General features: G+C 44.7%; 1 protein-coding gene across 1 annotated transcript; it reads right to left on the minus strand.

Moving 5' to 3' along the window:
• Positions 1-818: 818 nt before the first annotated feature.
• spon2a (spondin 2a, extracellular matrix protein) lies at positions 819-15,421 on the minus strand. Its single transcript, XM_080465859.1, has 6 exons — positions 15,043-15,421; positions 10,860-11,088; positions 7,945-8,165; positions 2,764-2,955; positions 2,210-2,381; positions 819-1,976 (listed from the first exon to the last, which is right to left on the minus strand). The coding sequence occupies exons 2-6, from the start codon at positions 11,086-11,088 to the stop codon at positions 1,789-1,791; spliced, it is 1,002 nt and encodes a 333-aa protein (XP_080321985.1). The 5' UTR covers positions 15,043-15,421; the 3' UTR covers positions 819-1,788.
• Between the last annotated feature and the right edge of the window lie 1,508 nt (positions 15,422-16,929).

Raw genomic sequence — 16,929 nt, forward strand, 5'->3', positions numbered from 1 at the left:
AAAAATGGTCCCTGAATTGGACAGAAGAGAGAAAAACAAAAAAAAGACCCATCAGTGGCTTTAATGGAAACACAGGGTTGCTTAAAATGATGTGGTAATTTGGGAGGGTGTCCTGTGGATACACTGGTCACCCACTTTCTGAGCACCCTAAATCGGATATTAGAAGATTTTTAAACAATAAATGGCAGCTGAGCTGCCAGAAGGTAGGTTTGGCATTTCCAGTAGGAAGTGCAGGCTTGGAAACAAATGGTTGGGAATAGGAAGCCCCCTGCCCCAATTGTAACAAATGTATTTGTTAAGGCGTATGGAGAGTTGTCTGTCTGTATTTCAGTCCAACTGTCCAAAGTCAGAGTTGTCATTGTGTGTTTTTGTAAAACAAATAAGTTACTCACGCTTTTTGTAATGGCTTCTTCTAAAATAATATCTCCACAAAGAATAAATCATCATCATCCTAATCCTCATCTTTGATGATGTGGGCACCTTGATTATGACCAGTAGGCGGCGCTACTTCGCCACAAACCTCTCTGCTTTTCAGTATTGCAGTGCAATACGGGGTGAGGATTTCTTGGGATGATCCCACAGAACAAATACCACGTTTCAAATAGCACAGGCCAAAAAGCTATGAAGCTATCAACGTTTGGAAGAGAGACAGTAATATGAATAATGCCCATCTATATAAATCCGTGACTTTTGTTCTGGCCAACTAAAAGCATCACAACCTTTTCGTAGTGTGATATTTTTGGGGGTATATTTGTGCCCAGAGGCTGTGGGTTCTGTAGATATAAAATAAGAAGTGTCAGTATGGGTGAAACTTCATCGAACATCAATGCTGTGTATTTCAAGAGACGTGCAAATCCAGAATATACACCATCTGTAGAGTTTTAAATGAGCATATGCCTTTGTAAAAACTGCAAAATGATCCATGAAGACCAAGTAACACAGATGTTTTCTATTTGAAAAACACACCTCCACATTTATTCATGAGTTATACAAGATAAGATACATCATACAATATGTACAAAATCTCAACAGTCAAATATAAAAAGATACAATAATACAAATACAATCTTTCATCCTGTTATGCAAACCTGCGTCTTGTTGTAATTTGTCCATCTTCTTTAGACAGGCTTGGAAGCTCTGAATGAGCTATTAGATGATATTTATAAATTTAGGTGTAGGGTTATTTTGAAAGAGCTTCGTGTGCCAAGCATGTATAGGATATCTATGTAAACTAATGCCTCCATGCCTGTAAAGGTATGCAGAATGTGCAAGGACCTTTGTGTGGAGATTTCAGTGTGTACATGTGTGCATTCATGTACGAGGTTGAGCATGTGGAAGATGTGCATTTGTGACTTTGGTGTGCCACGACAATTTAAATGCACATCTGTCTGATAATGACCAAACCATAAAACATTAAGTTCTCATGGTTCTTCTTCCCAGTTGTTCCGTCTTCTGTATCTACAATAGTTTATAAAAAAGTCACTTTACAAAACAAAACAAAACAAAACATTTTTGCTGTGTTTCTCAACCCCTTGTCCAACACAATCTGAGTTCAGCCTCTCATTACTGCTGATAAATAGACCCAGAGGAGTATATACTCTAAACCTAATGGCCTTCATGGGTAATACAGTGCATCCCAAACTTCCACAATTCGGTTGTAACGAAGACAATACAATCCTTTGCATGACCCTGCTCAAGACGCAGCAATGTTTCTCAGTCCAGCAGTAAAAAACGTGAAAGTCCCAATGTTGTGTACTGGCACTGCGTGTGCTGGGACGCTCTGTGGAGTTACTGGCGTTTCATGCAGCTGTGTGGTACGCATTCGGCCTGTTCCTCCAGCTCAGGGCAGGGGATGCCAGCATTGGCTGGCCGCAAAAGGATGTATCGTGTGCGGTGGCGGATGCCTCCTCTGGAGCAGGGACCCAAACACAGACCCCAAGAGGACCAGAAAGACACTTCACAGTCCAGTGGCGTAGCTGCGTTGATATGAGAGAGAGAGAGAGAGAGAGAGAGAGAGAGAGAGAGAGAGAGAGAGAGAGAGAGAGAGAGAGAGAGAGAGAGAGAGAGAGAGAGATGACAGAATCTTAGAGGTTACCAAAGTTCTGCAGTTTTCTCTTAACTCGTGTTCCAATTAAACTGTTTTGCAGGTTTTCTTTGATTCTGGGCCCTAAACTGCTCAAACTGATGAAGTAGAGTCCTGGGGTCATACCTGAGAAGCGCTGGGGGTTGATGGAGTTGGGCAGAATATGATTTGACATTGGGGCATGACGGTCTGGTGATCGGTTCTGTCGAGTGAACTTTATGCTGGCGAGAGGTGGAAGCTCCGTTAAGCGTGGATAGTAGAAGGAGTTGGCTGGGTGGTTTGGCATCTGAGACGTGATCTGAACAGGTCAGCAGAGAACAGTCAGACATAATTCATCACGGAAGCCAGCAGATTCTCAAAAGAACTTCAAATACACGATAGCCCACTTTAAGACGCATGCCGGGAAAGGATAGATGGTGCATTATGTAAGTGGGGCCCTTTTTAGTCAAATCACTTCAGGTCAGGCTTGAGGGCTTGCAAGCAATCATTTAAATGGAGACAGCTAAGAATGACGTCCCATTCTCACACTGCTCATAATATTCTAAGAATATAAAGAGGGGGCTCTCACACCTTGCTTTGTTTCCCCACTGAATGAAAACACCTCCAACTTCTTTAGGGTGTTTGAGTAGGAAATAACGACGGGTATTATTGTCCTTATATCGCACCACATAAGCTCATACCTTTGTGATGTTTTCTGGTGGGCTGGTGGGGAAGTTTGGTGACGAGAAAGTAAATCCACTGTCAGTGCCGGCATCATAAGGCTGGAGGTCAACAGTCACTTCCTGTTTCCACTGGTTGCCCTCGCAGAGACTGAGGCTATCCACACCGACGAACCAGTCGGGGCTGGGAATCACCTTCACCATCAGGGACACCTGTTGAGACCGCACAGACAAGCGCTTTAACGTTTTCTCCCCAGTATTTGGTTGCAACTTTACTGAATACTGCAGAAGGCAAATCCATTCAAAAAGTCAGTTTTATTCTAAGTAATCAAATAAGGAACTGTGTCTTTTGAGCACATTATGACCATTATGTAAGAGTTTTAAGTATGCTGCTTTGAATAAAAGCATGAATTATTTGATATTTTGGCTGTAAAGCTGTATGGTGCCAATGGAACTCAGCAGGTTAGGAACAAAATTAAAATTCGACCAAAGAAACATCAAAGCTGGTTTGCTACCCTCAACATTTGGATATATTATATCAAAATCAGGTGCACAGAGGAAAACTCTGACCTGTTAAATGACCTGATGACCGCCAAGTCATGTGGATGAGAGGAACATCATTTTCCCGGGGGAAAAAAACAAAAACCTTTTCATGAGCAGTGAGTCAAGAACGCCCTCGGTGGGTGGAGGTGTACACATTTCCTCCTCAGTAATCAAAAGAAGACTTCAAGAGCTAAACTTCAGGGGATTTGTCACAACATGTAAAAGCCGGATCGTTGCAGAGAAAAAAGAAAAGTCAATGAAGTGCTGAAAGTTTTATGAGATGAAGAAACAACAATCAAACAGTTGGAAAGAAAACATGAAATACGGCTGATGACCCACCAGAGTCCACGTGACCCCGCTATCAAAGTGATTTACTATTACTTGGCCATACATGGCTGGTAATTAAACTAGCACACTCATAGTGACAGCACATCACTTTACAGCAGCCTCTGTACTCAGATTGAGCCTTGTTAAAATGAAACACAAAAGAACTGTTCAGAGTGAAGCGGTGGGATATCCTTGAGACTAACATCAGAGCTCAGCCTGATTCAGCTGCAGTTTATTTCCTGAAGGAATAGTTGAAAGCTGAACGACGTGAAGAACTCGAGAGCAAACACCACAGAAGACATAAAGGTTTGGAGCAGGTTCACAGTCTTCAGATTGATTATAGATTTCTACTTTATACTGAATGAACTCTCATTATTCTGACTTTGAGTTCCTCTGTAATTGTAAACGTATGTAAAGTTGTTGAAGGATTAACCCACCAAAACTCTTTTTTCCATACCATAGACAACTATACTGAAGAGTTTGTCATTACAAAAATGCTCTAAACCCATTGAAATTAAAGTGGCAAATGCTTTTGTAGTATTCATTATTTCATCTTTTAAACTGATCCTGTTGCGGTAAATAGATCAAGTTGGAGAGCGAGATCGCCAGGAGAATGAGTGCAGTGTTCATGACGTCACAGACACCAACACAGGATTTATAGCTCTGTATAACTCTGTACCTTATAAATACAAGATAGAACCTCCATGTGTGTGCATGCATGCACCCACACAGTTTCCTGTGCTGGGTTAGACTCTGTCTCTTGAGTGATGGATGTTTCCTGAGAGCTGGTGACCTCATGCAGGAAGTGGCCTGGGGGTCAGCACACACCAAGGTGGCAGTTGCCCAGAAAACAGCACATCTGAAAACGCCTCCTCGCTTGCAGACGCTGTTATTTGAGGACTTACGTTAAGCTGCTGGGTCTCAGGGAGGGCTGGGTGGGCCTGGGGAACTGTAGATGGATAGGAAACGGCGGCCTGGAGTAGGATGGGGCAATTGGCGGGAGTGTACTGGTGGGACTGGGATAGGATCAGAACATAGAGCTGGACAGACCTCCGGGTACTCGGAGCAGGTCGAGTCAGCATGACACCCACACCCGGAGTCTCTGAGCCGGTCCTTTCCACACACAGACAATGAGAAGCAACTGTATTGCTTTTGGAAATCCTTCACTGATCCCCCTCAATCCCCCCTTGTTTTCCTGCTCACTTCCCTCCCTCCTCTCATCCACTTCATCCCCCCACTCAACCAGCGGTTTTTCCAAGAAGCCGTCTTGCTATATCCATTGGGCTGCTCAGAGAGGACGTCTTCTCGGGGGTTCTCCCTGCTGCTGGTTTGATCAGCTCCCTGTGGTTTGCAATATACAGTCAAGGAAGTATCTCTGGAGCACAGACTGTTACTCAAAGCTACCATGGTCCGTCTCTGCTGATCTTCATCACAGCAAGTCTCCCTCGGAGCCCTAAGGAGAACCGGTCGGCCCAGAAGGCACACAGCCCAGAGCATTAATGCTGAGCCGTTGCTGTCTCAGTTTCTGCTCTCACAGCTGAATATTTGGATGGTACCTCTCTAGTTTTGTTCGGGTGTTGTGAATTACACATTAAAAAAACAGTAACACAAGGCTGATGAATAAGAAGATAGGAATCATATGTATCTGGGATTTTTTTGAGCATTGCGTACGACTTGTGGTTTTGTAAAGTAAAAAAAAAAAAGAAGGTGTGTGTGTGGGGGGGGGTGGGGGGGGGGGGGGGCGTTTCTAAATAAGTACGGGAGAGAAAGAAATGGCCAAGAAGCACACCACCAGATTAAGCTGTCAACAGAGTCACGTCAGTCACTTTTGAAACAAACAAACAATAGCTGCGCTCTTGTTTTTCCTGCTGTGCCGGCTGATCTATAAACAGACGGGCGTTTAAAATCAGTCACACAGATCACATAGCTGGATGACAAGCTGTTAAGCTGCCGTCCATGGTGGGTACTCGCGAAAGATGCCCTCCAACAGAGATGTTTATGATTTCTGAGGGCCCTCGGGTTCAAGCAGTGGAACAACCAATAAACAAATGTAGGTCACCAGACTTTCGGGCAGACACACACCTATTTCCAAAAAGCTCAAGCAAATGTGCCCCCTTCCTCGCACCTTTCTCTCTCCCATTCATCAGCTACTTGACAAATAAACGGGATGCTTTATGGCACATTTTTCCGCAGTGCCATATTTCAAATCCTTTTCCTTTGGCCACCAATTTAGCTCAAGACTAAAAAAAACCCTTTCCAGCCTTGACCTTTGCCCTCAGACTTAGGGACCAATCAGCAGCAGTGGTTTGCCAAGTAATACCGAGTGTGGCGGGTTCTTGCCTCTATACCAAATGTGAAGCTACAGTCTGCAACTGTACCACATCAGCACGAAGCCTCCGTGAACAGCTCGCCAAAAAGCAGCTCCAGAGCAGCAATAAAACTCACTAATTAAAGGAACAATATGCAACTATTTTATTTTAAATAACAGCCTTGGAAACATTTTGATGGCTTACTGGAGTGTAAGCGGTTCAAAGGCACCTCTTTTATTCCCTTTTGGACGTACTCGCGCTCAGTAACTTAGGTAAGTGGGTATAACGTCCAGGGACGAATGAATAATGCTCCCCGTTACACGCTAGCTCGTTATTTTTCTTAATGCAAACAACATGGCAGAGGTGAAGACGATAAAGAGGATGTTTATGGCAAGAGTTCGGAAAGAAAAAAAGTTGAAGAAAATCCAACAGAGAGTAAATCTTTTTTAGCCGCTGGCGAGTGTTTCGTGAAATGAGACAGACGATGAGCTAGCCTTTCCGCTGTAACTGATATTAGCTAGCTCGCCGCGGTTGTTGCACATGCCTTTGTGTTTGTTTGTTTCAACTCGGAAGCTTTGAAACTCAAAGTAAGTTCAGGTCACGCCATCAGAAAATAGCTGCTGGCAACATACAAAATAAATTGAAAACATTAATCACTCTTTTTGAAGCCTATAAAAGTATTTTAGCCCGGATGTGAGATGATTTCAAAAGAGAAGGCAGCTGCACAGGAAAAAAAAAATGATAGCAAGGTTATTCTGAAACATGTTGATGGCTTTCATACTGATGCAGACTGAGGAAGTCTGTCACTCCGTTTGACCTAATCTACTCTCGTCCTGATGGACTGAATGGTTCAAGACGGCCATGACAGTTGGAGATATTTCAGCTCAGATTCTTAAGTATGAGAGGCTGGAGATATCTGCATGTGTTGGCTAATAATACAGCGCTTGACCTAGTTGTTTGCACGTTTGTGTGTGTGTCTCTGTGTGTATGTGGTCGTTGTATCTCCTTCTTTCCATCTATCTCCTGTGATATGACTCGTAGGGCCTGGGGCTAACGTCGTTCTTTTTCTGCAACCTGGTTTGGATGCTCTCACAACTTGTTCCTCTCGCCACCAGGGCCGAATTTTACCTCGAACTTACTTTGGTCTTGCCACCTTGAGAATACGAACATGTTTCTTTGTTTGTGTGTCAACCCTAACATAAGGGTATTGTTGAAGCTGAAGTGATCTGCTGCGAGCTTTCAAACCATCACTTCATGACGGAGATTCAAGTTATGTGAGGATTGATTTAGCCGAGGAGCAGTTTTTCTTGCGTGAGACGCTGTTTTTGCACCCCATGCGCTCTCACTTCCAGATGAGGGCACAGCATGACTGCTGGAATGCATCGATTCAAGGTTTTTGTGTAATTAACACCTCTTGCGATGAGCCTGTTAATGCTGCCGCCCAGCAGAAGTAACAATTTGAACGCGTTCACACAGTGTAATGTGTTTGTTACATGAAACGATGAGCTTCCTTGATAGTTATGCAGGTTATGGGAGCAAGATGTTATTTTCACTTTGGTTTTAGTTTGAGTTTGATTAAATGGTGGCATAACAAAAGCTTAATCTATAAGCTTTAGATGCCATGGTATGATGATTTTGTTTACATCTGACAAACCAAAAGTAGCTGTGTCCTCTTTCAACACGTTTCCAAACAGTGAACGTCATCCTGGCCCATCTGTCCTCAGCTCACAGGGTTCAGTGGGCCAGGCAGCAGACAGAGAGCAGACCGCGCAGGATGGATGTGGGCGTTTGTGGCTACAGAGCTGCAGCGTTTGGGACTAAACATAGTCTGATTGGATAGTGGAAAAAAAAGTGGTGAAGAACTATTTGGTCGGAGCAAATGAGCAACGTTAATGGGGGGACCCGGGTCACCAGATGACTGAGTCTTTTCATCGAACAGATGGTTTGTGTGACTAAATGCATCTGCGCATGCAATGTGCGTTTATGTATGAGTATTGTATTAATGAGATTTATTTGTGCCTACCAGCGAGTTCCGGGGGTGCACGACCATTTCTGTGGAGCTGTGCCCGATGCCATTAGGGATGCCAGCTGTTCGGTACATGTTGCCAACTGTGCGTTTCTTCCTGGACTCTTTGGCTGTCTTCATCACCTCCACCGTCACCCCAAGTTCAGCAAAGTTCTGCACCCCTACACTGGCTGGAGCGCCCTCCTCCCATAGATGAAAATGGTGATTATGGCTGACCGCTGAAGGGAAAAGAGACATTTTTGAGAAGAGGAGAGGCCAGAAGTAAGATGCTTATTCACTGGAATGTATATCAATGTCACTGAAGCACCACAGAGCTTCAGCCAGACGGTGAGATCATTTCCACCACGGAGCCTGTATGTAGTGCTATGGCTGTCTCCTACTACCTGCACCTCAACACATGATTTCAAAGGAACTGCCCACATGTTTGTCTTTGGCATTATTACCGTCACATCTTTCCTCCATCTATCACTGATGAAACTGCAGTCTGGAGCGGCCAGGAAGTAAGCTCAGAGCTCGAAGTTGGACAAAAATCAATTCAAGTCATTCTAAAAAAAGCCTTAATCATGGTTTTTATTATAATATGGGCCAACAGAGCCATTTACTTCACATCCGTATGATTAGTTTTGATTATTTATGACTCTGTAAAGAATCAGGACACTGATTTAGCTTAAACTGTTTGTACCCCAGGTTCTGGCTCAGGCCGGTTCTTTTCAGGGCAGAGTGAGGTTAGCCAGAAACACGCTGACAAATGCTCTGATGGTTCTGCCTTACCTCACTTTTCAATGCTGCGTACAGCACGCAGGCACACACACACACACACACACACACACACACACACACACACACACACACACACACACACACACACACACACACACACATACACACACACACACACACACATACACACACACACACACACACACAGTCACAGAGAACTATGGATTTGAATTTAAATATTCCTGACACATGTATTAACACACACCGAGCCACACACAAAACCTGCATAGCACACTTCACACAATATCTTGTTTCTCCCCAAACTGCCATTACTTATGCACTTAATTACATTTCCATCCTAACAAGTTTCCCACCAGCGTCAGGACCTTGAAACTCAATAACACGACGCGTATAAGCCCCACCGAGGTTTCAAAGCCCCCTTCCCACTCTTCCTAAATTGCGTATGTAGTTTTTGGCCATGATAAAAACCATTCCCCTCTTCCCTCTGGCTGTGCCCTTGGTCCCTTGACTCTTGATCTTCACAATAGAGCTCCACAAACCATGAAACGCCCTCAAACCTCTCGACAGCTTGAGTTTCTTTTTGTGCCGCTGCTAAATCCATATTTATTTTAATCATTGCTATTTGTCACAAAACTAAGCCCCTTCTGTTTTGCTTTGTTTATGACAAAGCCTTTACATTTTGCTCTTCTTCATAGACTAACACAGGAAAAGGTCCTGTCGCTCACAAATGAGGGCTGCATGTTTGTATGTGTTTTTTTGTTTGTTTGTTTGTTTTTTTTTCCTAAAATTGATTCTGTGTTTAGCATAGTATTTGTAATGTTGTCGATCTCCTTTTATAATATGAAACTCATCAATTAATACCCCGCTTGGGGTCGATGAATGACTGAAGAAAAGAGACTTCAGGCAAATTTGCTTTCACGGTCTCAATATTTTTTACAAACTTTAATGCTTAGAGAAATTCTATTTGTACATAAAACAGCATATATATTTTTGAAGTTACACTGGTTGTGTCAAATGTTAAAGTCTATTTGATAACTATTAAAATTGGACATAATGCCACCAGTCGTTGGAAAATAAAAACTCAGATGGGAGGAGGGATGTTCCTGGATACACCCCAGGGGGTATCCAGATTATACCACCCCTTCCACCCATCCACCTATGTCCTGTGTTTTGTTTTGAGCCCTACATAGAGTCACTCTTAAACTTGAATCTTACTGTGACGATTATACCGCAGACCAGCTGTTCTTTACGGAAACTAATGTTATTTTTTCACGTCAATCAAACCCTGTGGTGAAAACTTCCAGACTGGCCAACAGAAAGATTTCACTCCTGCGTCACCCTGTTAAACAGAGACAATAAAATCCCTTCTTAAATGTGTCAGAATGTCCAGTGACTGTCTCGAGAAGCAGTAAGTAGGGCATCTTCCTCTGGCGGGGCAGCAGGGCACCACTAGGAGAGCTGGAAACCAGACAAAGCCACAGCCGCCACGAAGCAGCGAAATAGACGCACGCACATACATGTACACACATGTGTTAACATCTGCCAGCCATCCCATGCTTCATGGCTTGGAAAAAAAAAGAAAAAAGAAAAAGGGAGAATAGAAGGGTCTAAATCGCATCTTCCCATCTCCCTCCGCCTCCCTCCTCTCGGCTCGGAGGTGAGCGGTTTGACCCCACCACACCCCAACTATCATCACCCACCTTCACCAGCCTCCAAAACTGCTCTGGTATATTACTGCCAACTCTGAGGTAAACCAGCGGAGGAAATGGAGAAATATTAAAGAAAAGTTGTGGACAGAACAGTAGTTTGAGCAACAAAGGGAGATACCATCTGGTAGCGCTTAGACTGTCTTATTGCTCTCCGCTTCAAGCTGCTTTGCTCATTAACATCTCTCACCCTTCTGTGTTCGTGTCTGTCTGACGACTACGAGGTTGTAAACCTTCGACACATGACGTGAAACAAAGGAATCTGTGTCTCGGCGAAGCCGAGATTGCGTTGGTATGGACACCCTTGCCTTGCCTTGCTCTCCTGATTGACTTTTGCACCTGTGACTCTTGGTTGTGAAATACTGGCCCCTCGCTCATCGCTGCAGATAAGAAGCCATGTTCAACAGACTCAAAACATTTCTTTGAAACAGGGTGGATTTTCTAATGACACACTCATTTCCTTACCTACGAGTTTGGACCACTGTGCTGGGGGTCTGAAGAGTGGATACTGTTTTGGAAAGGCCCGAGGACTCCAGTGACCCGTAAAGACCAGGATGTAGGAAGCAGGAGTCTTGGCTGTGCATTCTGTCCCATTGTTTGGTCTCAAAGGTCCAGCAGAGGTGAGGCAAAGCTTCACCAGTACGACGAGTAGCTGCTGCAGCCAACCGCTGGTCAGGTGCTCTGAAAACATCATCTGAAAGAAATAGAGAAATGACAATGGCCCGCACTGTAGGTACGTTTCAGGTTTGCACACAGTTGGGTTCCCTTCCCTGATAGGGTATTCACTTGTCGTGAATACCAAGAAATATATGGTATACTGAAAAAAAAAAAAAAAAATGCCCAGGGCATTTCATTGCACAGTATATCTGTGAAAAAAAAAAAAAGAAAATACGGAAATTGTTAGGAAATCTCAGATAATCCTGGAATAAATGGGGGGAAATCCCCTGTCTGCCACAGCACAACACAGTCATTTTATCAAAGAACTGAAGTTACTGAACCCAAAGACCCTGAAACTCTGAGTTAAAGAAATCCTTGGAAATTCCTCTGTGAGTTGACCCAGGGCCAGGCTGACGGCAGGACAGAACCAGCCATCACTCACCAGGCTCACCGTAACGTCTGCTACGGAGGCTAAAATTAAAAACGACAGGGATGACATCTCCGAGGGAAAGATGCAAACTCTGTCTGCTCTGGTGCTCTACTGATCTCACCGACTGGTCATCCACTGCTGAGTCACACTCGCACTCTATTAGGATGCAACAACGTCGATGACTACTCAGACAACATTACTGCCTTATATGGCTTGGTGTCGTTTGGAGGAGAAGGAACGGAAGGAAACAAGTTTTGTTCTTCGCAAATGTGTGTTTTTCTCTTTTCAAATATGCTATGCTGATTCTCTGCCGATTGCCAGTTAACTGACATCCTTCCATCACGTCAGCCCCTTCAATTCCCCATAACAGACTTGCGTTTTTTTCTGACGACCACAACAAAACTGTCACAAGGCCGGTGTCTAATTTCTCGTGATATTGTGGCGGGTATTGGTGCTATGTTTTTTTTTTTTTTTTTAAGAATTCCCATTCTTTGTGTGCCTCAGTACAAAGAGCAGAGAAGTGTTAGTGAGCTAAATGACTGTCCCCTGAGTGCAGCAGCTGGACTTGAGCGCTGCCATTAGGATAGTCACCTACACTCTCTGAGTAGTACAGGTTTAGTGAGATTTGGCTGCTCCCACCTCCCGATTTCTGTCAAAACTATCACTCCTATTTCCACATTTCAACAGCTGGTGTGAGGAACGAGTCGGAAAATTGGTTGTTACACCTTTTCTTTCATTAGCATTGCCGTCATTGAGTTGCTTCATGTCTTTTCTCTTTTTAACCTGAATGAGCAAACGACTGGGGGAGAAGATATCGTTTTTTCAGGTTTGGAGTGAAAAAGTTTGGATATGCCAGCAGGTTACACCAAATCTTCTTAAGTATTTATTTTCATATTGAAATTAGCCACACTCTCCTATCCATTCTTTAATCCCCCCCCCCCCCCCCAAAAAAAAAGTCAAAGCAATTGTTCCAGGAATGAGTCTGCAGTGTGGTTCTTGGAAAGACAAACAGCGTTTTCATAAGTCGGAGGAAAGGAGAATAAAAAGTTGCTGTCAAAACCAGCAGCTTGACAAACTGCCTGCATGCGCGCCCTGTCACCAAATCCTCATCTCAAAATTCACTCCACACTTGTGAATTTTGAGAGTCTGCATTAATAAACACAAGCTTCAAAAATACTCCTGAAAACCACCATCGAACTGGCACCGGAATGAGACGGTGATTTGATCTGAAAAGTTTCTTTTAGAAATTTTCCAAAACTCTGCACTGAGGGAGAAATCTGTGGAAAATGTGTAGCAAAATACTGACGTCAATTCACTTATTTCCTGTTTTACAAGCGGCTGCAATTCATCTGACGCGATAGTTAATAAGTTGATGAGAGATGAGTTGCTTTTCTGCGTTTGTGCGTTACAGAAAGGGAGAGCGGTGTTTCTACGGGTTACTATATCATAACTAAACCTCCAGACAGCTGCAGAATGCAGACAGTTAAATCTGGGCAAGTGGACCACAGCGCAAACACACACTCCATCAACACACATAACACTGGTGTCCTGCCGCACATTGTCCCTGAAGTCTATTTCCAGGGGTCAGATAGTATTACTCAGCCAATATAGCTGCAAAACTCCAACTCTGACACTTTTCTGACCGCAGCAATGTGTCTCCCTGGTGTTTCATCAATTCCCTGTCTCTATTAAATGTATATTAACCACTGCATGGTTTAACAACCGGCCATAAAAATACCCCGGGTACGGAGCCACTGAGCGTCCAGCTTTGATGTCCCAGCTCAGGCATCTGATCACCTCACTGGCTGCGGCTTCGCCGCGCCGCAGGAGGCCGGTGAAGCTCCGGCATGAGATGCTTCAGACTGCAGCTTGTTTCAAAAAAGCAACTTTACCGAAAAAATAAATAAATAAATAACACAATCAATCCCAATGCTGGAAAGACAATGATTCCGATTTCGAAGCTTTTCACATTAATGCTTCTCCGAAGTATAGAAAACCAGGTCAGTCCTGTGACGGCCGGGTGCAAAGTTTGAACATTTTTCACACCGACGCTCAATTGGAGATAAAGGCCAACATGATCGCTTTCCTCTGAAATGATTTATTTGCTATGCCGTCGTGTAATACCCAATAATCACTCCCCATTCTACGCCCAGACTTTGGTTCAACAGACCCTTTGACCTTCCCCCTGAACCTGTAACAGAAGCACTATAACACACCAAAGAGACATTTCGTGAATCCCCACAGTCAACCCACAAACCCACCAAACCAGCTGATGTCTGCTGCCGACAACACGTAGCGGGATAATGAAGGGCAAACACAGTATCCCTGCACACGCTCATTTTCCACCGGCGGTAGGTTTACGCGCTTAAACAGACGCTTGCGCTCTCGCCGCAGACCTGCTGTCATCAGTCAACATCGACACACGCAGCAGTTTTTCTGTCAGGCGCAAGACACAATAAAACAAGGGGATGTGGCGCAGAGCCAACGTCGCCACCGCCGCCCTATGGCTCCTTCCACTGTGTAATTAGAGCGGTCTCATGCAGAGATAATACACACATTCACCTTCGCTCATACACACGGGCAGTCAGGTATGCACACACAAGCAGAGATTCGTGCACACAGCCAGAGGTAGGCTCTTTTCTTTTTTTTTTTTAACAAGGAGATGTCAGAGATGTAATTTGCTGCGTTCCCTGGGATTTTTCTCAAAAATCTTTTATTAGGCAAAGGTGGAATTCCAGGGTTGGTGCTTGAAGAGACTTTCTTCATACAAACCTGGGCAGAGTGCACATATCTGCTCCCACTATTTCATTCATTTATATTTGGGAAAAAAACACACACACAAAAAAAACAAAGAGGTCAGACGTGCGTCACAACGGGAGGTGAGAAACTCCGTTTCTCATGCAGTCGGAGGGGGAAATCATGACGGAGTAGGCAACACTTCAAACACAAAAGAAAGTAAGGAGCTTGTGCAATGTTTGATTTGTTTAACTCAAGCCACATTTCCAACATCAGCAACAGTGAGGGTGGATTTATGCGTGCGGGGGGGGGGATACTGCGTCTGAGAGTGGCACTGACGAGGGGGGAAGCGGCTCTTATTGTGAGGATGCAAATGGATATAAACATCAGTGGTATGAGCAGAGGCAGCCGCAGACTGCCGCGCAGACAACTCGTAAAAAAATAAAGAGACATCTGTGCACATTGCTTCTGCTTGAAAAGAAACATGTTGTCAATTCAGCGGTGGAAGCTACATTTATTTTTTATATGTTTTGGACACACACACACACGCACGCACACACACACGCAACTTGCTGCTTTTCATGAGTAAAGTCTATCTAAACTTATTTTCTGCAAATGTTTCATGTCTAAAGCCCACTGGACCTGAATCTGTCTGGAAAAGCAAAACAAAACTGAACTTTATCTGCAGAAAATGAATTAAGTGTGTGTGTGTGTGTGTGTGTGTGTGTGTGTGTGTGTGTGTGTGTGTGTGTGTGTGTGTGTGTGTGTGTGTGTGTGTGTGTGTGTGTGTGTGTGTGTGTGTGTGTGTGTGTGTGTGTCCCCTACCTGTGCTGGATCAGTCTTGGGCACAGAGGATACAGCTCCACTCGCTCACTCTTCTTCTCTTCCGCTCTCTGCTACAAGCAGCAATCTGTGGCAGCCGTATCACTCTTAATCTCTCTGTTCTCCGTCTTTATCTCTTTCCAAATTTCTCTCCTCCTCCTTGCTCTCTCTCTCTCTCTCTCTCTCCCTCGCTCCCTCATTGTATCTCCTCAAATTACCCTCCTCTCTCTCTCTCTCTCTCTCTCCCTTTCTTTCTCCTCCTCCTCCTCTTTTCTCCCCCTACCTCTCCTTGTATGGAAAGGCAGTTAACAGCCTCCTCTCCTCCACTGTCCCCCTCTTCTCTCCGTCTATCTGTCTCTCTCCCACTCTAGTCTTTCAGTGTGGCCACATAAACTCAGCAACCTCATTGCTGACAAGGTAATCAACACCACATTGGGCGTCTTGATATACACCGCTCAGCATTGTGTATTTTCTTGTCCTTGCTCGTCAGCGCTCGCCGTCAGACCTGTGAGGTGTAGAGTTGCTGAATAATGGCAGGAAAACAGAGCGAGAAAGACAAAGTAGGTGCAACCTGCATAGCAGACAAGTGGATTCTGGACTAAAGCACATGATTTGATTTCTGTGTTTAATCTACTGATTGGGACATTGCAGACAATCAGAGGGTTTTAAATGGCTGCTGTCCCCACAAACCCTCCCCTCTCCCTCTCCGTATTCTTATTCTGTCCTTGTGGCAGATCAAGCCGTGATCCCAGCCGAGGAACCCCATTTCCTCAGGTCAGGGCGCGCAAATGTGTGTGTGTGTGTGTGTGTTCGGGAATGAAACAGAGATGTGTGGTGGTCACTGGTTCCCACAGCTGGTATCCACATGGACGACTCGGGAGGTTTCCGTTGCCGGCCGCCACTCACTTATCAACGTGTCAAAGCCCAGACTAAATAAGGCTGTTTATCCCGGTGTGTGATCGAGAGTGTGTGTTTAAAACCTTCAGTTACTTTTCTCATTACTATCTAAGGCAGGGACGCAACAGGGCACTCTGCCTATAGATCACCAATCCACTCACACACACACACACACACACACACACCGGTTAATTCTCAGATCTGCACTATAGAACTTGACCTGGCAAACATCAAGCAGAGCAGGAGCACAAGCCTGCGACTGGAGATCTTTAAACTCCGTCAGCCACGTCACTGTGGGGCTCGTCTGTAAACCTTCCAGGAATAAGGAATGATGATGAGGTGCAGCCAGAGGAAGGGGAGAAGTGGGATTAAATGTGGATCAGGTAACAATTTGGACTTTGTGCCCTGCAGTCATAAACAACCACGTAAACTATTACATTGTCTTGAAATCTGTTTCTGGCTTGATCCCTGCTTTCTATCTATCTATCTATCTATCTATCTATCTATCTATCTATTGTAAGAAATAGGTTCCCCCGATAATTAATGATGGTGAGTTCAGCATGGAGACTGACTCACGTGAACGTGAGACGTCATTGGCACTTAGTTACACAGGTGTGTGTGTGTGTGTGTGTGTGTGTGTGTGTTAACATTCTCTACGCACACACACACACACATGCACAGTCATCCCGAATGTGAACTCACATTGGCGAGTGTGCCTGCAGACCTATGCGGGAATTGGTGATTGCTTTGATTACTTAAACACACACACACACGTCAGTGGTTTACGGCACGCACGCACGCACGCACGCACGCACGCACGCACGCACGCACGCACGCACGCACGCACGCACGCACACACACACACACACACACACACACACACACACACACACACACAGGATAGGGGAGCAGACTTGCCTGACTGACGCCAACCTCCAAGTTAGCTGAAAAATGTCTTCCCGTCAATCACATGCTCACGTCAAAGTTCCAGGA

Source organism: Lipophrys pholis (assembly GCF_963383615.2).
Source record: "Lipophrys pholis genome assembly, chromosome: 6".
Classification (NCBI taxonomy): domain Eukaryota; kingdom Metazoa; phylum Chordata; class Actinopteri; order Blenniiformes; family Blenniidae; genus Lipophrys; species Lipophrys pholis.